General features: G+C 42.2%; 1 protein-coding gene across 2 annotated transcripts in view; it reads right to left on the reverse strand.

Moving 5' to 3' along the window:
- Window positions 1–22,377, reverse strand: part of LOC126212818 (zinc finger protein 454-like) — a 285,869-nt gene that overhangs the window by 231,774 nt on the left and 31,718 nt on the right. For both annotated transcript variants that reach the window (XM_049940230.1, XM_049940229.1), the window contains exon 2: window positions 15,892–15,957. In XM_049940230.1, coding sequence (XP_049796187.1) covers window positions 15,892–15,957 — 66 coding nt within the window. The remainder of the gene's footprint in view (window positions 1–15,891; window positions 15,958–22,377) is intronic.

The raw sequence follows: 22,377 nt of genomic DNA on the forward strand, positions 1-22,377 counted from the left end.
TGTGATTTCTCCAGTTTAAATTCTCATTAATATGGAAGCCTGAGAATTTTGAGATTTTCACTCTATTTATTACTTCCTCAACATGTGTTACCCTAGATGTGCAGAACTGAATATGTTGTGTCTTTTTAAAATTGAGGGTGAGACCATTCACAGAAAACTCATAAGTAAACATTCATTTGTAATTTATTCATTCATTCACATGCACATCATGTTACATAAGTCCATAGGTTCGCTCCAGGCAAATGCCGGGATGGTTCCTTTCAAAGGGCACGGCCGACTTCCTTCCCCGTCCTTCCCTAATCCAATGAGACCGATGACCTCACTGTCTGCTCTCCTTCCCCGAAACAACAAACCAACCAACCATATGTCCATACTTTTTTATTTCTGGAAAGTACCTGACACAGTGCCCCAGTAGAAGCTGTCATTGAAGGTACAAAGACATAAAATAGGTTGATAGAGAAATGAATAGCTCAAAGACTTCTGAAGTAACAGACGCAGTATGATATATTCACAGCGAGTGTTCATCAGATACAGGAGTGTTGTCAGGAATGCTCCAGGGAAGGATAGTAGGACTGCTCTTAATCTCTAGATACATAAATGAAATGTTTGCTGATGACAAAAGGTGTACCGGACAGTTCATCACTGAATGACAGGAGGAGAATATAAGATGACTTGGATAGAATTTTTATAGGGTGTGATGAATGTCAGCTTGTTACAATGGGAAAAAAAAAGGTTTGCTACTGCAGATAAATAGGAATCACTTTGCTTAATGCTCAAATACGGCATAAGGAGTGTGGCACAATGTCGATTCAGTATCTAGGCATACTGTTACAACATGATATGAAATAGAATGAGCATGTAAGGACTATAGCAAGGAAAGCAAATGGATGGCTCTAGTTTATTGGGAGGATCTTAGGAACATGTGGTTCATCTGCAAGGAGCCAGAGTGCAGAACACTAGTACGATCCATTCTTGAGCACTGTTCCAGTGTTTGGGATCCACGACAGGGTGAGTTAAAAGAAGACACTGAATCATTCACAGGCGGCCTGCTAGGTTTGTTACCGGTAGAGATACTTCAGGAACCCAAAGTGGAATCCCTGGAGGGAAGGTGACGTTCTTTTCGAGGAACACTACTGAGAAAATTTAGAGAACCAGCATTTGAAGTTGACTGCAGAACAATCCTACTGCCGCCAATGTATATTTTGCATAAGGACCGTGGCTCTGAGCACTACGGGACTTAACATCTGAGATCATCACTCCCCTAGAACTTAGAAGTACTTAAACCTAACTAACCTAAGGACATGACACTCATCGATGCCCGAGGCAGGATTCGAACCTGTGACCGTAGCAGTTGTGTGGTTCCGGACTGAAGAGCCTAGAACCACTCTGCCACTGCAGCCGGCCATAAGGACCATGAAGATATGAGAAATTAGGGCTAATACAGAGGCATATAGACAGTCGTTTTTCCTTCGCATTATCTGCAAGTAGAACAGCAAAGAAAATAACTAGTAGTAGTAGTAGTAGTAGTAGTAGTAGTGGTGGTGGCAGTAGTAGCACAGGATACTCTCCGCCAAACCCCGTATATTGGCTTGTGGAGTATGTTAGTAGATGTAGATGTAGGAGGAGAACCTTTAGAGGTGTGAGACAAGTCAAGTTATACAAAGTACAATTAAAAAGTTCTAATTCAAAGGTCGCACAGCCCATAATCGGCGAGCCAATCAGGTTAAATCGCCACGAGCATTGAGGGCAATCACACCACCGATGCACCAGACTGAAGATACCCTTTGGTAATACACTGTGTCCTGCTGACTAAAAAAGTCTGTAACTGCCTGCTGCACATCCTCTTCTGACATGAACCACCGACCTTGTTATGATCTCATGGGGAAATATCAGAACTATAGGCTGGGTGCCTGAGTGTCTCCAACTTCAGTTGGCATAAATGGTTCAAATGGCTCTGAGCACTATGGGACTTGACAGCTGAGGTCATCAGTCCCCTAGAACTTAGAACTACTTAAACCTAACTAACCTAAGGACATCACACACATCCATGCCCGAGGCAGCATTCGAACCTGCGACCGTAGCGGTCTCGCGGTTCCGGACTGAAGCGCCTGGAACCGCTCGGCCACACCGGCCGGCTCAGTTGACATAACTTCTGCGTTACGACATTTGTGATATGGGGAAGTGGATTAATATGAAGCACAAGCATCCCTTGTCGCAGACCATACCAGTGTTGTGTTTTTCGACAGACGTGCTGCCCCACGCCGATTCTTTATTGTCTGATGGATGTTTACGGGTGTCTGTCCTTTGGCAACTGAGAAAAGAAAACAGTACATTGGTCCTGCTTGGACGCATTTGGTAATAATGTCACTACAGTTCGTGTTTCCGCATCTACTGCAAGCTCGTCATGGAGACATAAATGCCACACGAAAGCATTGCTTTTATGTCAATGCTTATACTCCCACATTGAAGTTGTACTGTGTTGGATATACGTTATAGCAATGATCAAAAACGTTTTGATCACTGTACTGACAACAAATTATGAGTATCACAAACTGATGATTACCAGTATATTAATTACTTATATATTGCTTCATGTCAGGGGAAAAACAGCTGCCTTGAAAAAGGCTACTGCTCTTTCTCCTATGCTGCTCAGCTGCTGTTATTACCTAACACTTCAAACAAAGCACTTCAACTTTACACATACCCCAGTCAGTGTCTGTATATTGGGAAAGTCAAGATCTATCTGACATAAATATTAGAGATACACAGAATTAACATTTCCTAGTCTCAGTTTTCTGCAAATTGTGGGAGTTGCTAACTAGGTACTCTTTTACTTTGTTCGAATCCTGCTTCGGGCATGGATGTGTGTGATGTCCTTAGTTTAGTTAGGTTTAAGCAGTTATAAGTCTAGGGGACTGATGTTGAGTCCTATAGTGCTTAGAGCCATTTGAACCATTTTTACTTTGTTTCTGAATACGTGGGGATGTTCAGTTTCCCACCTGATGTCCAATGGCAGCCTGTTACAAATTTTTACCCCAGAATATAAGACGCCATTTTGAAGCTTACACAGTGACTCATAGTCTGTATGGAAATTATTACTACTTCTATTGTTGTGGTTGTGAATTGCTGAGTTCATCCTAAATCCATGCTTGCTATTAACCATGAACACCACTAAGGAGTAAATCTACTGGCATGTGAAATGTAAGAATCCCTAGGTCCCCGATGAGGGTTCTGTAAGATTTCTAGTTGTCAACTTTAAACAATATTCTTGTTGCACACTTTTGTAGAATGAACACTTATTCCATCTCAGTCGCAATGGCCCACAAGATTATGCCACAGACCAGAATTAACTGCATGCCAACACAAGGAGAGAGATTTCTGAGTATAAAGAAGACAGAGTTGGCAGAATAGGCAGTTGCTTAAGAAAGCAGATTTTAAGGGCCAGTGGATTTCAAGGGGTGGCTCATAAACCATTACATTTTTTCACAAGTCTTGAAACAAGAATGGCAAGAAACAACAAAAAGCAGCATATTTTGTGTCCCATGTTTATCGTTTAATGGAACATTACAGTTTGCAAAACCTCATGAGGGATTTAATGACTGGAAAAATGGTCAGTCCTGATTAACTCCCATGAAAATTCATCAGAACATAGGTAATTTTGGTTAACTTTAAAAGCTAGAGGACAAATCACAAGAAGAATAGATAAAAGCAAAATATTGGAGGGAAATGTCAATACAGATTGTTGTTGTAGCCAAAAACCTTTCCATACAAGACAGGTGTCACAACTATGGGTTTGGGTGAACATATCCGGAAATTTTCAAGATAGCACTACAGCTAATAGCAAGCTTTGATCCTTTTCTAGCACTCTGTGGAAACAGAGGAAAAGGGAAAACATCATATATTTCCCTGCAGACATCAAGAGTTTGTATCAGATCTGCCAGAAAGGGTCATGAAGTGAAAGAATCTAAATATTTTTCAACCACATTACACTCCACCCGTCCGCTGCTCGTGCTCTCGCGGTAGTGTTCTCGCTTTCTGAGCTCGGGATCCCGGGTTCGATTCCCGGCGGGGTCAGGGATTTTTCCTGCCTCGAGATGACTGGGTGTCGTGTAGTCTTCATCATCATCATTCATCCCCATTGCGATAGGAGGAAGGCAATGGCAAACCACCTCCACCAGAACCTTGCCTAGTACGGCGGTGTGGGTCTCCCGCATCGTTCCCCTACGCTCCGTCACGCAGTATGGGACTTCATCATCATCATCATCATCACACTCCACCCCTGATATTATACATATGGGTAAGCTGTCTTTTGTTATAAGGTATTTATGAACAGATGGATTTCCTGTTGAACGATTTATCTGTTTTGTCCCAAACTGAGAGCGCAGATCAGAAGGATTAGCTGGTTCACTAATAAACTTATTGAGTAACTATGATCTGGACATTTAGTTATGAAGGGGTCAGCCATTTGACAATCCAAGCAGTATGACTGGTACTTAATCTATGCTCCAAGATAGAATTAAGCAAATCAACCCTCTTGCTGTGTACATTCCATGTACTGTTCACTCCCTTAACTTACAACAGTATACTGAAGAGCCAAAGAAACTGGTACACCTGTCTGATATCGTGTAGGGCTTCCACGAGCATGCAGAAGTGCCGCAACATGACATGGCATGGACTTGACTAATGTCTGATGTAGTGGTGGAGGGAACTGACATCATGAATCCTGCAGGGCTGTCCATAAATCTGTATGAGTACGAGGGGGTGGAGATCTCTTCTGAACAGCACGTTGCAAGGCATCCCAAATATGCTCAATAATGTTCATGCCTGGGGAGTTTGGTGGCCAGTAAGGGTCACATATTTTTAAAGTTTTACATGAAATATAAAAATAGCATTAGCAAGACCTAACTGTAGCAGTTGTTTTGATTATGGGCTGTATCATATATAGCTTCACATTAGTCTTAGTCTGAGAAACTGACTGCACAGGATACGTGTATTTACTTTGTGAACAAACAATTCACTGTTTTGGAAAGCATTGCTAGTAGTGAAGATGTCACCATACACCTACAGTACAACAAGGTATAGGATGATGAGGTTATGCGGGAAGACATAAAGCATGTACAACATGCAGGTGACACAAACGTAACAGCTTTGATGTTTCTGAGTGTAAAAGAATGATAACATCTGAGGCAGACTTACTTCTCCTTATGTAAGATGATGAAACAGAAAAAGTTTAAGCAACAAGGATCCTATCTGGAACAAAGATAAAAACATTCTTTCTAATAAAGTAAAAAGTGTGTGGTCACATTAACTGGACAACATATTTTTAACGTGACTTGTGTTAACAGTGACAGCAAATGTAAGTGCATATAAATAGCAAAGAAAACACAATAGTATTATGTTTTGTAATTGTGATCTGGTTTTGGTTTTCATGTGAGAGAACTGTCAAGTCATTTTACAAATAGGATAAAATGTTCTTTCAGGTTTGATTTGAACCACCAATCCACAGACATCATTATATACATAAAATTTGACGGTCTACCATTCTAACAAATAAGCTACTGAATAATTGAGATGAAGTTGGGAAAAAAGACAATTTTCACTAAGTGTTTCATTTTGTTGAACGACACTTTCCTTCGTTGTAACAGTGGGAGAGCATATCTCAGAAGTAAGTTAACATTAACAGTACATTAACATTCACAGTACAATGCATTTATAATTAAATAAGTGAACTTCGACATCGACGAAGCGGCAAGGTGCCAATCTAGCACAACCACATTTTACACATTTCCTTATTCTCGGAAACACTCAAAAACAACTTTTCAGGAGTTTTTATAGATGTACGAAGGGAGATCAAATATAAATGGGATTTTTGTTCCTGAACCTCATCAGTTGGTAGGACTGGCCCCGCGCTTCTGCTGTGCTTAGGTGGGGCCATTAGAAGTGAGGAGAGTGTGCTGTTAGATATTTCCCGCCATTTTGTCAGTAATGCTCACACCGTCTGAGCAACAGGTGCACCCCTCCATAGCACAGTGCATAATTATCAAATTTCTTGCTCGTGAAGGAGTTACAGTGGCAGAAATTTGCTAAAGATTGACTGCACAGTTCAGTGATAAAACATTATCAAGGATGCGTGCGTTTGTCTGGCATAAAAAGGTCAAGAAAGGACAGGAACATGTGGAAAATCAGCAACACGATCACCGTCCTTGGACCAGCATTACAGACAAAAACATTCATGCGGTTAAAGACATTATTGGACAATTGAAGGGCGAGAGTATCAGAAATTGCACAAAAAGTTGGAATCAGTTATGGGAGCTGTCAAGCAATCATTACAAACAACCTACGCAAACTGTGTTCCAGATGGGTCCCTAAACCTTTGACTGCAAATCTGAAGTTGAGACATTTGGGGGTTTGTCACGGCTTACAGCAAGGTTTTCAGAAGAAGGTGATGCATTTTTGAGTCAGATCGTCACCTGTGATGAAACACGGATTCACCACTACACTCCAGAATCCAAACGAACGAGTAAGGAGTAGCAGAGGAAAGGGGGGCCAGAACCAGTGAAAGCCAAGACTCGACTGTTAGCTGGCAAGGTTCTTTCAACCATTTTTTTCAATCAGCATCTTGCTGAATGATTTTTTGCATGAGTGACGCACAATCAATGCTGCTTACTACTGCGAACTGTCGATCAAGGTGAGAGAGTTCCATATCGCCGCAAAAGACAAGACCAATCGATTTGACAAGTCATCCTCCTCCACGACAATGCGCGACCCCACGCCGCAGCTCTAACTGCCTCCAAGCTACAGAAAATTCACTGAACTACACTTGATCATCCTCCTTACAGTCCAGACTTATCGCCCTGTGATTTCCATTTATTCGGACAGCTTAAAAAGCTCTAGGAGGGCGACGATTTGAAGACAACGAGAGTGTGGAAGATTTCGTGTACAACAGGCTGGTGACATGACCCAATTCTTTCTATGATGAGGGCATCAAAACGCTGCCCATAGGCTGGGACAAATGCATTTCCAAAGCAGGAGGCTACGTGGAAAAATAAATTATAACTGCCTTGAGTTTTTCAACAAATGTAAATAAAAAATAAAATCCTGTTTATATTTGATCCCCCCTTGTATTTGTGCAGTATGGTACAATACACCATCTGTAACCCATTTTCTGAAACATAAATTCCAAAACAAGACATCACTGTGAATTAGCATTAGGACAATCAGAGCAGTGAGCTAGGCAGTGAAGTCACTGACATCACATGGCGAATGGAACATTTTAGCAGGCTCCCAAATATTTTTTTTAAAAGAATACTAATTATTTTTTATAAAAGAATACTGAAATTCAAAAGGAAAAAATCATGTTATGATCATAAAGTGACATAATTAATCATTTAAGACAGTTTCCAGAAAACAGTCAAATACCCTACTGCAGGAAAGAAAAAAATCATTAGAAGAGTTTTACAACAATTTTTCATTCACAAGTAATTTTCCTGGGCAAGACAACACTATACTATTGAAGTGTGCTAGAAAACTGCAACAACACAAAGTACTTTGTATAGAGTAGTGCACAAAAACCAGAATTTTTTCCTAATTTGGAGATTGCCCTACAAATATTTTTGTCAACCGCAGCAACGAATTGCCCAGCCTAGCATTCTTTCTCACTCTTCAAAAGACTCAACAATTATTGTGGACATCGATGTCACAAGACTGAGTCAACAGTCTTGTCATCCTCTCTACGAATTCTACGCTACACAGCACTAGACTATAAAGATTGGAATTTCTATAAAGCAAGCATGCTGTAAACAGTTTTGCCTTTCTTTAATGGAGTGAATTCAATACGCACATACTTATGATTATGATTATAACTACACTCCTGGAAATTGAAATAAGAACACCGTGAATTCATTGTCCCAGGAAGGGGAAACTTTATTGACACATTCTTGGGGTCAGATACATCACATGATCACACTGACAGAACCACAGGCACATAGACACAGGCAACAGAGCATGCACAATGTCGGCACTAGTACAGTGTATATCCACCTTTCGCAGCAATGCAGGCTGCTATTCTCCCATGGAGACGATCGTAGAGATGCTGGATGTAGTCCTGTGGAACGGCTTGCCATGCCATTTCCACCTGGCGCCTCAGTTGGACCAGCGTTCGTGCTGGACGTGCAGACCGCGTGAGACGAAGCTTCATCCAGTCCCAAACATGCTCAATGGGGGACAGATCCGGAGATCTTGCTGGCCAGGGTAGTTGACTTACACCTTCTAGAGCACGTTGGGTGGCACGGGATACATGCGGACGTGCATTGTCCTGTTGGAACAGCAAGTTCCCTTGCCGGTCTAGGAATGGTAGAACGATGGGTTCGATGACGGTTTGGATGTACCGTGCACTATTCAGTGTCCCCTCGACGATCACCAGTGGTGTACGGCCAGTGTAGGAGATCGCTCCCCACACCATGATGCCGGGTGTTGGCCCTGTGTGCCTCGGTCGTATGCAGTCCTGATTGTGGCGCTCACCTGCACGGCGCCAAACACGCATACGACCATCATTGGCACCGAGGCAGAAGCGACTCTCATCGCTGAAGACGACACGTCTCCATTCGTCCCTCCATTCACGCCTGTCGCGACACCACTGGAGGCGGGCTGCACGATGTTGGGGCGTGAGCGGAAGACGGCCTAACGGTGTGCGGGACCGTAGCCCAGCTTCATGGAGACGGTTGCGAATGGTCCTCGCCGATACCACAGGAGCAACAGTGTCCCTAATTTGCTGGGAAGTGGCGGTGCGGTCCCCTACGGCACTGCGTAGGATCCTACGGTCTTGGCGTGCATCCGTGCGTCGCTGCGGTCCGGTCCCAGGTCGACGGGCACGTGCACCTTCCGCCGACCACTGGCGACAACATCGATGTACTGTGGAGACCTCACGCCCCACGTGTTGAGCAATTCGGCGGTACGTCCACCCGGCCTCCCGCATGCCCACTATACGCCCTCGCTCAAAGTCCGTCAACTGCACATACGGTTCACGTCCACGCTGTCGCGGCATGCTACCAGTGTTAAAGACTGCGATGGAGCTCCGTATGCCACGGCAAACTGGCTGACACTGACGGCGGCGGTGCACAAATGCTGCACAGCTAGCGCCATTCGACGGCCAACACCGCGGTTCCTGGTGTGTCCGCTGTGCCGTGCGTGTGATCATTGCTTGTACAGCCCTCTCGCAGTGTCCGGAGCAAGTATGGTGGGTCTGACACACCGGTGTCAATGTGTTCTTTTTTCCATTTCCAGGAGTGTATTTTTAGTAGTATTATTATTATTTATTAGCAGCAACAGCAGCAGCACAGATGCAGTAAGCAGTTACATACAGGTGTGAGTTACTAGGTGGTATATTGGTGTCGAAATGAGGGGCAGATGCGTTTATTTCTGCCTATGGATGTCAAATACGAGGTTCGACAATAAAGTAATGAGACTGATTTTCTTTGCAAGATGTGTCAACCCTGCAGGCTTGCGTAGGCACAATATCTTTGACCTCGGTCTATAAGCTGCTTCTAGTCCAAGCAGCACATCAATGAAACTGCTCAGTCGTGAGCTGTGCTGTAATAAGTTAACACGTGTTTGTGTCTCTCGTCACAGAAATGGAACTGCATAATATTGCGCAACAGTATGCCATTTCTTTTTAAATTGGGTGAAAACGCGACGACAACTTACGGTAAGCTTCAAAAAGCTTTTGGAGAGGAGGTTATATCAAGAGCTCCAGTTTTTCGTTGGCATGTTTAGTGAAGTCAGAACGAATGTTGAAAATGAAGACAGCATTGGACGATCATCAACCTCACAGACCGATGTCAACTTGGCCAGGGTGCGTGACCTCATATGATTATCCGTAAAAATGATTGCAGAAGAACTGAACATCAATTGAGAAACGGTTTGCCTAATAATAACTGAATATCTTGGTATGAGAAAGATCTGTGCAAAAATGGTCCCCACAAATCTCACACCACAACAGCGAGAAACACGGAAAAATGTGGCAGCTGATCTGTTAGAGCAAACAGAAATCAATCCAGAATTGTTGAACCGTGAAAGTTGGTTTTTTCAGTGCGATCCAGAGACAAAAAACCAAAGTTCGCAGTGGTGCTCAAAGGGATCACCCAGACTAAAAAAAGCTCACATATCAAAGCCAAAAGTGAAATGCATGCTTGTATGCTTCTTTGATTCCAAGGGAATTGTTCATAAAGAGTGAGTGCCTTCTGGACAAACAGTTAACCAATATTACTACAAAGAAATTTTAGAAAGACTTCGTAAAAGAGTTCTCTGTGTCCGTGCCAATATTGCTGATAATTTGATTCTGCATCACGATAATGTGCCATCCCATACTGCTCGGTCAGTACGGCAATTTTTAACCTCAAAACAACTTTCAGTACTAACACAGCCACCTTATTCACCAGATATTGCTCCATGTGACTTTTTTCTATTTCCAAGAGTCAAAATGGCGGTCAAGGGACACCATTTTCAAACAGCACAAGATGTCCGAAAAGCTGTGACGAGGGTCATGGAGGATATTACAGAAGATGAGTTCCAGAAATGTTACCATCAATGGCAGAAGCGCTGGAAAAAGTGTGTGCAATCAGAAGGGAACTTCTTTGAAGGAGACAACACTAAACTTGAATAAAACTGTAAGCAACATTTTTTTTTTCACATAAGTCTCATTACTCTATTGTCGCACCTCGTAGTTAAATTCGCCCTAGGGCCACCTCACTATCCATCTGAATATCATGGCACTTCACATAAGGAGCCCCATCCAGTGTGCGCACACTGATCTTTATTTCTGGAACCTGTAAGTCATTTTTATTTCTTTGAAATTCTATAATGCAAGTTTTTGCAATATTAAGCACTAAGATGTCAAGTATGAACTTGTTGTGAGCCTGTTCCATTATTCTAGTGGTAGTGTCTGTGTCTGGTATGAATGTGATTGGCCTCTTTATCAGCATTCTTCTGCCATTAGCAAACATTACAGTTTCCAAAGAGTGGCCAACAATATGAGAGCAACACCCAACATTCTCAGAAAATCAAACAACAATTTGTCTTTAAAGAAGTCAAATCATTTTATTGCTTTTGAAATATTCCCCTTCAATATCAATACATTTTTGCATTCAAAGAAACCAGTCCTCAAAGCAATGATGCCACTTTTTCTGAGGCACTTGACAACCCAGGTTTTTATAATACTCTGTTACTTCATTTTATAACAAAAAAGTGGCTCCATGCATTTTATCTTTAATTTTTTGGGATGAAAAGAAATCACAAGGTGCTAGGTCAGATCCGTATGGTGGAGACCTTTAGGACATCCAGATACTAAGTTATCAGTTTTGCAGTTCATGATGATGTGTTATGATGGAAGTTTTTTTTTTCATGGACTTTTTCAAAAATCTGTGGTAAATAGTTATTTGTGTAACTATCAGTATTGCCCATTTTACAAAAAAAAGCTTGCAACTAACTTGTTACAATCACTGCAAATTCATTGGACTGTTGTAGTCTTAGATTCGTGCGGTGGCGTTCTCGCTTCCTGCGCCCGGGTTCCCGGGTTCGATTCCCGGCGGGGTCAGGGATTTTCTCTGCCTCGTGATGACTGGGTGTTGTGTGATGTCCTTAGGTTAGTTAGGTTTAAGTAGTTCTAAGTTCTAGGGGACTGATGACCATAGATGTTAAGTCCCATAGTGCTCAGAGCTATAGTCTTAGATTGTATTTGAAAGACCTATGTGGAACCGACTGACTTTTCTTTCATGGTCATAACAATGAATCCAAGAGAATGGAGAAATACGAAAATACCCATAGACAGGAAAGAAGCCATTACAATACTACTACACAAGAAAGGGGACAAGAAAGTACTGGATAACTACAGGGGCATCTCTCTCTTAAACATAGGGTACAAGGTTTTGTGAAGAATCTTGTTGAACAGAGTTGAAGAGCAACTCTGGCCGACAATAGGACAGTACCAGTGTGGCTTTACAAAAGGGAGGAACTGTACAGAACAGATTTTTGGAATAAAAAGGATAATAGAACACAGAAACAGGAAAGGAAAAAAGACAACAGCAACATTTGTGGACTTCCAAAAGGCCTACAATTCAGCTGACAGAAGTACTCTGCTTGATGTGTTAGAAGATAGAGGACTGGATGCTACAACACATGCAATAGTAAAGGAAACATTAATCGACTCTACTGCCAGGATTAGGCATCGCAGTACGCTGTCAGACAGCTTCGAAATAGAAACAGGAGTCTGGCAAGGAGATGAACAGTCACCAATTTTATTTAACCTGGTTTAGGACGAAGTAGTGAGACAGTGGAGACAACTAAATACACTACTGGCCATTAAAATTCCTACACCAAGAAGAAATGCAGATGATAAACAGGTATTCATTGGACAAATATATTACACTAGAACTGACATGTAATTACATTTTCACGCAATTTGGGTGCATAGATCCTGAGAAATCAGCACCCAGAACAACCACCTCTGGCCGTAATAACGGCCTTGATACGCCTGGGCATTGAGTCAAACAGCTCGGATGGCATGTACAGGTACAGCTGCCCATGCAGCTTCATCATGGTACCACAGTTCATCACGAGTAGTGACTGACGTATTGTGACAAGCCAGTTGCTCGGCCACCATTGACCAGTCGTTTTCAGTTGGTGAGAGATCTGGAGAATGTGCTGGCCAGGGCAGCAGTCAAACATATTCTGTGTCCAGAAAGGCTGGTACAGGACCTGCAACATGCGGGCGTGCATTATCCTGCTGAAATGTAGGGTTTCACAGGGATCGAATGAAGAGTAGAGCTATGGGTTGTAACACATCTGAAATGTAACGTCAACTGTTCAAAGTGCCGTCAATGCGAACAAGAGGTGACCGAAATGTGTAACCAATGGCACCCCATACGATCACGTCGGGTGATATGCCAGTATGGCGGTGACGAATACACGCTTCCAATGTGCGTTAACCGCGATGTCGCCAAACACGGATGCGGCCATCACGATGCTGTGAACAGAACCTGGATTCATCCGAAAAAATGACGTTTTGCCAATCGCGTTAGGCTACAATCCGACCTTTATCAAAGTCGGAAACGTGATGACACGCATTTCTCCTCCTTACACGAGGCATCACAACAACGTTTCACCAAGCAAAGCCGGTCAACTGCTGTTTGTGTACGAGAAATCGGTTGGAAACTTTCCTCATGTCAGCACGTTGTAAGTGTCACCACCGGCGCCAACCTTGTTTGAATGCTCTGAAAAGCTAATCATTTGCATATCACAGCATCTTCTTCCTGACAGTTAAATTTCGCATCTGTAGCACGTCATCTTCATGGTGTAGCAATTTGAATGGCCAGTAATGTAGTAATATGAAGATCAAAGGTATCCAAATATGGTACAATGTCAAACAATGCAACAGTGGACTGCCTGGCATTTGCAGATGACATGGCACTCTTAAATGAAACAGAACAAGAAGCGAAGACGGCACTAAAAAAATCTAGCCGAAACAGCAGAAAAGGTCACGCTGAAGATTGCATATAAGACGACCAAGACATTGAACACTGAGTCTGACTGGAAGATAGATGGCCAAGTGATTGAGAAAGTCAACAGTTTTCATTATTTGGGGGAGAAGATAACTAGTGGCATACAGAGCAACGGTAGCACAGTAGACAGGACACAGCTTTTGCAGAAGCTTCGGTATGCGGTGAAAAGCACATATGGCAAGAAAAATCTGGCACGGAATGCCAGATTGCGACATTATACGGCAACTGTAAGAAGTGCTGCTCTGTATGCATCAGAAATGGTCACACTCGGCAAGAGAGCTTGTATACAGTTGGAGGAGGAGGAGCGGAAAATTTTGAGAGACATATGAGGCACCAAAAAACATGGGGATACAGGATACACAAAACACGACAGGAACTGTATGAAAATATTGAACGCATGTTGAGCGAGATACGGAACAGGAGGTTACAATTCATTGGGCATATCATGAGGATGGATGAGGAGATGTTGACTAAGAAGATATGGAATGCATGTCATACGGGAAACAACTGGGTGAAGGAAGTCAGTGATGACTGGAAGGCTGTAGGAATAAGAGAAAGAAATCTGCAGGCAGTAGTACAGGACAGGGAGAAATATAAAGGGTTGGTTGATCATCACAGGTGGTCGGACACCAAAATCTAAGTTGTCTCGACAGAAGAAGAAAGAAACAGATAAAGCAAGAGAATGAAGAGGTATTGGGAAGAAAGAAGATGTGCAAAACAAGCCACACGTGATCCGAAAGGGTCCTAATGAGGTAGAAGTAGAAGAAGAAGAAGAAGAAGAAGAAGAAGATGAAGATGATGATGATGATGAATCCAAGATCCATCACCAGTAATGGTATTCCAACCAAGAAGTTCCACCTCTGAATTTTTCTACAGCAATCAATGCACTGTTGTTCCATGATCAGGAGTCAGTCCATGTGGAAGACATCTACAACATCTTTGATGTCAAATGTTTTAGATTAGAATTATACCAATGCCCAATGTCACTCAAATGCATATGCAAGACATCTGTCAATCTTCTTCGAGCACTGCTCAAACAGTGGCAATATTTTCACTAGTAACAGCAGTTCTAGGATAGCCATCATGAAATTCACCTCAGAGAAAAAACAGATCTCTCTTGAATTCCTAGCACCAATTACGAGGATAATCCCAAAAGTAAGATCTCCTATTTCTTTATAAGTACATAGGCCTGTTTATTTCTACAATGGTTTACATCAGTTTACAGCTTGAACATTTAGCTATTTTTTTGACATAATCACCATTTCTGTCGATACTTTTTTGTAGACACTGTGGCAGTTTTTGTATGTCCATGTCGTACCAGCTCGCCGCCATGGTGTTCAGGTAAGTTATGAACCTTTTCTTTCACCTCGTCGTCGGAGCTGAATCGCTTTCCAGCCAAATGTTCTTTTAACCTAGGGAACAGGTGACAGTGACTGGGCCCCGAGTCAGGACTATAGGGTTGGTGGGTGATTTTGTTCCACTGGAACTGTTGCAGGAGAGCAACGGTTTGCTGAGCGATGTGTGGGCGAGCGTTGTCAAGTGGAATGTGTACGCCCTTGCTCAACAGTCCTCTTCTCCGGTTCTGAATTACCCGTGTGAGTTTTTTCAGAGTCTCACAGTACCTGTCAGCGTTAATTGTGGTCCCAGTGATTCAGCATCGACGACGAGGTGAAGAAAGAGGTTCATAACTTCCTGAACACCATGGCGGCGAGCTGGTATGACACACACATACAAAAACTGCCACAGCGTCTACAAAAATGCATCAACATAAATGGTGATTATTTCGAAAAATAGCTAAATGTTCAAGCTGTAAACTAATGAAAACCATTGAAGAAATAAACAGGTCTATGTACTTATAAAAAATATGAGACCTTACTTTTGGGATTACCTTCGTATAATTAGTTGCTTCTTCAACGAGTGCATTTCTAAGCTGATCTTAACACAGTTTAGGCATTAATGATGATTTTAACCGTGCGAAAGCATAGCCCGGAAATGTTCTATAATCAAACACATATTTTGGTGTAAATTAAATCTTTAGATGATGGTAATTAACAAAGAAATGGAGTAAATCCAAGAAACTAACCAGTAATCAACTTACAAAACATTAGAGCGCAGCTGTTGAATACAATGAAATTTCATTTGTTTTCAGAACCACGGCATTCTAAAATTTTTCAAACTCTCCCTCATACCACTGCTGGGTCCCGTAAAACATTTTTAGCAGCTGGTAATTTTTGCATCAGCAAACTTTACAGACTTTTATAATGCTTTTTATGATTGTTGGAAAGAAGGCAAATTGTTTCAAATGAGGTCCATAAAAGTGAGGAGCACGCATTCTCACCATCTCCTGCTTGACCCTGACGGAGTCATCAGCAGCACTGCCGCTGCTGCTGGGCACAGGAGAAATCTGTAACAGCAAAACAAACATAGTTACTCCACAGCCTTCAGTGGACACCACAAATTCTGCAAAACTGTTTTTAACGGACACTTTATCTCATCTTAGTCTAGAGACGGAAAATTTTCTGTAGTATCAACACAACGACTTGTCAATAAATGAGCTGTGTAACAGTTTTTGTAATGATATCCTGAAAATATTTACATCTTTGATGCACCATCTTTGACTGATTTCATCTCAAATCATACAGGTCAAGAGCGAATGTGTCTCATCATTATTTCAAAGTTTTCTGAAAATAATATGTACTGAAGTTCAACAAGGCACCTTTCAAACACTAAAATATCTTGATTTTCTGTTAAAATGTTTTAGACCTCTCTAAACGAGAGTATTCGTGAAAATGTCATAATGCGAGAGAAAATAAATATAATTGTAATAAAAAACTACACATGATAGAAATCTGAAATTATTTTTAATATAAACCTTGTTCACAATACTATCAGACATGATTAAAATATAAACATTTCTGAACTTCTTTTCTTCTTTAATTTGGAAAAATAAACTACAAAAATTTGTAACTTTTTGCAAATTTAAAAATTATGTTTTGAAAATATGAATAGTCACAGGATGTTAACTGTCTTGAGATATGACGTTAATACCTGACATTCTTAAACTGTCAAAATATTTTTATATAAAGATGAGAGGATCTGACATTTTTGCATTCTTTATGATTTAGGGGCCTATTTTCTCTAAAAAACCCTGTCCTGAATGTTCTAAAAATTGAACTGTATGTTAGTTGGTCATTGTACTTATGGAATGTGCACTCAGAGTGGGCAATATTTTGCAGTGGAAGATTTGACAAAATTTTATGTTACGCCTAGGTACTCTCAAGGTAGAAAAAATCTTGTCAGTTAAAAATTTAAACTGATTGCTGATTTTGAGTAAATGTTCTGCAAAATTGTTATATCTTAGTCAGAGCAATTACTTTACATCCTCATAAGTAAGTGGGAAAACAATTGTTCACTTTGTTCAAGTATTGCATAAAAAAATTACAAATATATAAAATAGCTTTATAAACAAATTTTTCTGTTTCTGATATTATTCACAATTTTTCTTGTTTTCTGTCATGATTTTACTTCTTTATGGCATTCCATGAATTAAAACTACCTGCACTGTAACAATCAACAGTTCACTCTTGAAAAAGAGCTCATTTTTTAATTTTTTTAAAATTATTTATTTATTTTTTGTTTTAATGATGATCCAACAACAGCAGTATTTGGGAAATGGGAACTGCACAGTGATCTGTTGATGATGGGCATTTGAAAAAAATTGCCATACCATGAGGTGTCATAATGGAGATGGTCACATCTAATAGCTCTTGAGACACACTAATTATTTGTCCCTCCCACCACTGGCATACACACAAGAAATATTCAGCAGAACACACACATGAAAGACTGTTGTGGCTGGCAAACTTTCGGAGCCAGTGGCGCCTTCTTCAGGCAGAAGGGTTGAAGGGGAAGCAAGAGGGGTGAAGGAAAAGGACTGGAGAGGTCTAGGAAAAGGGGTATTCTAGTCACCCAGAACCGCGGGTCAGGGGAGACTTACCGTATGGAATGAGAAGAAAAGACAGATTGTTGGGGATTGCATCGGACGAGATTTGAAAACCTGAGAGCTTAAAGGTGGAAGACAGGATAATATGCAAGACAGAGATTACTACTAAAACATGATGCACGAATTAATAAGAGTGAGTAAGCTGAGTGCATTGTACATAACGGAAGTGGGAGGGGCTGGGGGGGGGGGGGGGGGAAGGTGCAAATAGATGGGAAAGACAATGGAAGATGTAGGAAACTAAAATGGAGTGAAGCAAAGAGTAGTTACAGTGAAGAAAAGCTGAGACAGAAGAAATCAACATAAATTAAGGCCAGGTGGGTGGCGGAACCAAGGACATGTCGTAGTGCTAGTTCCCACCAGCAGAATTCTGAGAAACTGTTGTCTGCAGGAAGAATCCAGATGGCACATGTGGTGAAACAAATGCCAAGGTCACAAATGTCACATTGCAGAGCATGCTCTGCAACAGGATATTGCGAGTTACCAGTATATACCATCCGCCTATGCCCATTCATCCTAATTGATAATTTGGTAGTAGTCATGCCGATGTAGAAGGCTGAACAGTGTTTACATAATAGCTGGTATATGACGTGTCGTATCACAGGTGGCTCTCCCTTCAATAGTATGTTTTGCCAGTTATGGGGCTATTACAGGTGGTGGTAGGAGGGTGCATAGGGCAAGTCTTGCAGTGGGGACAGTCACAGGGGTAGGAGGCGTAAGGTAGGGAGATGGGTGCAGAAGGAGCATAGGCTTTGACAAGAATATTGCGGAGGTTGGGAGGGCAACAGAAAGCTATTCTAGGTGTGGTGGGCAATATTATCTATCCAAGACACTATCCAAATTGAACCCTGCCTGGAACAGTTCCGTCCTCCGTCACAGCGGGACCCACCTCCTCTTCCTCAAAATCACCGTCTCCAAACCTTTCAGGAATTTCTGACTTCCAGCCTTGCCTCTCAATCCTCCTTAAAAAACCTTAATCCTACTCCCAACATCACCACTGCTGAAGTCCAAGCTATCCGTGATCTGAAGGCTGACCGTTCCATCGTCATTCTTCCGGCGGACAAGGGTTCCACGACAGTGGTACTTGATCGTCGGGAGTATGTGGCTGAGGGACTGCGTCAGCTTTCAGACAACACCACATACAAAGTTTGCCAAGGTAATCCCATTCCTGATGTCCAGGCGGAGCTTCAAGGAATCCTCAGAACCTTAGGCCCCCTACAAAACCTTTCACCTGACTCCATCAACCTCCTGACCCCACAGACACCCCGCACCCCCACCTTCTACCTTCTTCCTAAAATTCACAAACCCAATCATCCCGGCCGCCCCATTGTAGCTGGTTACCAAGCCCCCACAGAACGTATCTCTGCCTACGTAGATCAACACCTTCAATCCATTACATGCAGTCTCCCATCCTTCATCAAAGACACCAACCACTTTCTCGAACGCCTGGAATCCTTACCCAATCTGTTACCCCCGGAAACCATCCTTGTAACCATTGATGCCACTTCCTTATACACAAATATTCCGCACGTCCAGGGCCTCGCTGCAATGGAGCACTTCCTTTCACGCCGATCACCTGCCACCCTACCTAAAACCTCTTTCCTCATTACCCTAACCAGCTTCATCCTAACCCACAACTTCTTCACTTTCAAAGACCAGACATACCAACAATTAAAGGGAACAGCCACGGGTACCAGGATGGCTCCCTCGTACGCCAACCTATTTATGGGTCGATTAGAGGAAGCCTTCTTGGTTACCCAGGCCTGCCAACCCAAAGTTTGGTACAGATTTATTGATGTCATCTTCATGATCTGGACTTACAGTGAAGAAGAACTCCAGAATTTCCTCTCCAACCTCAACTCCTTTGGTTCCATCAGATTCACCTGGTCCTACTCCAAATCCCACGCCACTTTCCTCGACGTTGACCTCCATCTGTCCAATGGCCAGCTTCACATGTCCGTCCACATCAAACCCACCAACAAGCAACAGTACCTCCATTATGACAGCTGCCACCCATTCCACATCAAACGGTCCCTTCCCTACAGCTTAGGTCTTCGTGGCAAACGAATCTGCTCCAGTCCGGAATCCCTGAACCATTACACCAACAACCTGAAAACAGCTTTCGCATCCCGCAACTACCCTCCCGACCTGGTACAGAAGCAAATAACCAGAGCCACTTCCTCATCCCCTCAAACCCAGAACCTCCCACAGAAGAACCCCAAAAGTGCCCCACTTGTGACAGGATACTTTCCGGGACTGGATCAGACTCTGATTGTGGCTCTCCAGCAGGGATACGACTTCCTCAAATCCTGCCCTGAAATGAGACCCATCCTTCATGAAATCCTCCCCACTCCACCAAGAGTGTCTTTCCGCCGTCCACCTAACCTTTGTAACCTCTCAGTTCATCCCTATGAAATCCTCAAACCACCTTCCCTACCCTCTGGCTCATACCCTTGTAACCTCCCCCGGTGTAAAACCTGTCCCATGCACCCTCCCACCACCACCTACTCCAGTCCTGTAACCCGGAAGGTGTACACGATCAAAGGCAGAGCCACGTGTGAAAGCACCCACGTGATTTACCAACTGACCTGCCTACACTGTGAAGCTTTCTATGTGGGAATGACCAGCAACAAACTGTCAATTCGCATGAATGGACACAGGCAGACAGTGTTTGTTGGTAATGAGGATCACCCTGTGGCTAAACATGCCTTGGTGCACGGCCAGCACATCTTGGCACAGTGTTACACCGTCCGGGTTATCTGGATACTTCCCACTAACACCAACCTGTCAGAACTCCGGAGATGGGAACTTGCTCTTCAATATATCCTCTCTTCTCGTTATCCACCAGGCCTCAATCTCCGCTAATTTCAAGTTGCCGCCACTCATACCTCACCTGTCATTCAACAACATCTTTGCCTCTGTACTTCTGCCTCGACTGACATCTCTGCCCAAACTCTTTGCCTTTACAAATGTCTGCTTGTGTCTGTGTATGTGCGGATGGATATGTGTGCGTATGCGAGTGTGTACCTGTCCTTTTTTCCCCGTACGGTAAGTCTTTCCGCTCCCAGGATTGGAATGACTCCTTACCCTCTCCCTTAAAACCCACATCCTTTTGTCTTTCCCTCTCCTTCCCTCTTTCCTGACGAAGCAACCTTGGGTTGCGAAAGCTTGGATTTTGTGTGTATGTTTGTGTGTCTATCAATCTGCCAGTGCTTTCGTTTGGTAAGTCACATCGTCTTTGTTTTTAGATATATGATTGCTTTCATTGTTACACCAGAAATGAAGTTGCTCAAAACAAAGTCTTCTAATACACACTGAGGTCCCTACATATCACACACAGTAACAGACGGCATTTTGTGGAGAACTGTTCTTGCAATGTATATGCCACTCCAGGATACAACCTGGCAGTCACGACTGAATTCCTACCACTAGCTTCATAGCAAACCACTCTTGTCTCTTGTTAAATGGAACTCCCCTCATGTACTTTCATTTAGAGGTACGGTTTGTAAAACGAGATGCTGCGCATCAGTTACATACACATTTAGGAGATGTATGACCTCTAGATGCTATGTCATGGACTAGATGCTACGTCATGGACAGCATAGCATGCATGTACACTGTAACGAATGAGATCATCACTGACAACAGCAAAACAGTGTGATGTTCCAAGATAGCAGAGTTTAGATTTTGAAACCGCACATCAAACAGGTTCTGCACCAAGATGTTGCTTGTGTAACGCTTGTTTCATGTTCTTCCATTTTTTTCTGTACATACCATTTTCTTCTTGTGCTTCTTATTTTGCCTGGGTGTTTAAGGGGAGATATGTTAGGGGCTACAACAGAAATGCTAACATTCAACACATCAACAACTTCACACCCAGGAATATAAACATCTGAACAGTCTTCTTCAGTTTCACATTCTGGTGATGGTGACCACTCAGGTGGGTTATCACTGAATTTCTTGGTGTAACAAGTATCGCAATTCCTGCACAATGAATGTGGTGGTAACACAATTACTTAATTCTTAAGATATTTCTGCAATACCTCTTACAGGTTTCCAACAATTGTGAAGTATTTTTCACTTTTCTTACACACCATCTTCCTGTGTCTTTTTTCACAGCCCACACATCTCACCCTTTCACTACTTTATTTCCTCACTCACTCTGTATCTAATAAAAAGTTCAAACCAAACACAAATCTCTATACATAACAATTCCTGTACAAATTTTCACTTGTTTGTTATAAACAGAAGAGAGCTGGAAACACTGTTGCCAACATGTATATTTTATACTAGAAAATGAATAATGCAAAATATGCAGAATGCTGAAAAAATTCAAACATGTTAAAAAGGAAAATATTGCCAACTTTGACTGCAGTAATTACTACCTCATTAACCAAACAATATCTCATGTAATTTTCATAAGTTTTGTGATGGGGGTTTTGGAGTAATAATTTGTAAAACTTCAAAAAACCCAATTTCTAAAATTTTTAGTAATAAATATTTACGTAACACAGCTGGATCAGAGAAGTTATTGTTTATAACTATATCAGTTGCATCGGGTAATATAACAAGGAAGTTAGCGTTTTGTGACTTTCCAAATTAAAAAAATAACAACAATTTTTTCTATCTCCTCCTTAAATTTTCAAGTTAAAAGAAAGCACATAGGTAGGTGTGTGTGTGTGTGTGTGTGTGTGTGTGAACTAAATTTGAACACACAAAGAGGGAGCTCAAAAACATCCAGGTCGCCAGTACTTTTGGTTTATTAGTTTTTTCTCTTTTAGTTCTCTACTGTTTTAACAGTTGTTTACAAAAGCATACTTTTTC

Source organism: Schistocerca nitens, chromosome 11 (genome assembly GCF_023898315.1).
Source record: "Schistocerca nitens isolate TAMUIC-IGC-003100 chromosome 11, iqSchNite1.1, whole genome shotgun sequence".
Classification (NCBI taxonomy): domain Eukaryota; kingdom Metazoa; phylum Arthropoda; class Insecta; order Orthoptera; family Acrididae; genus Schistocerca; species Schistocerca nitens.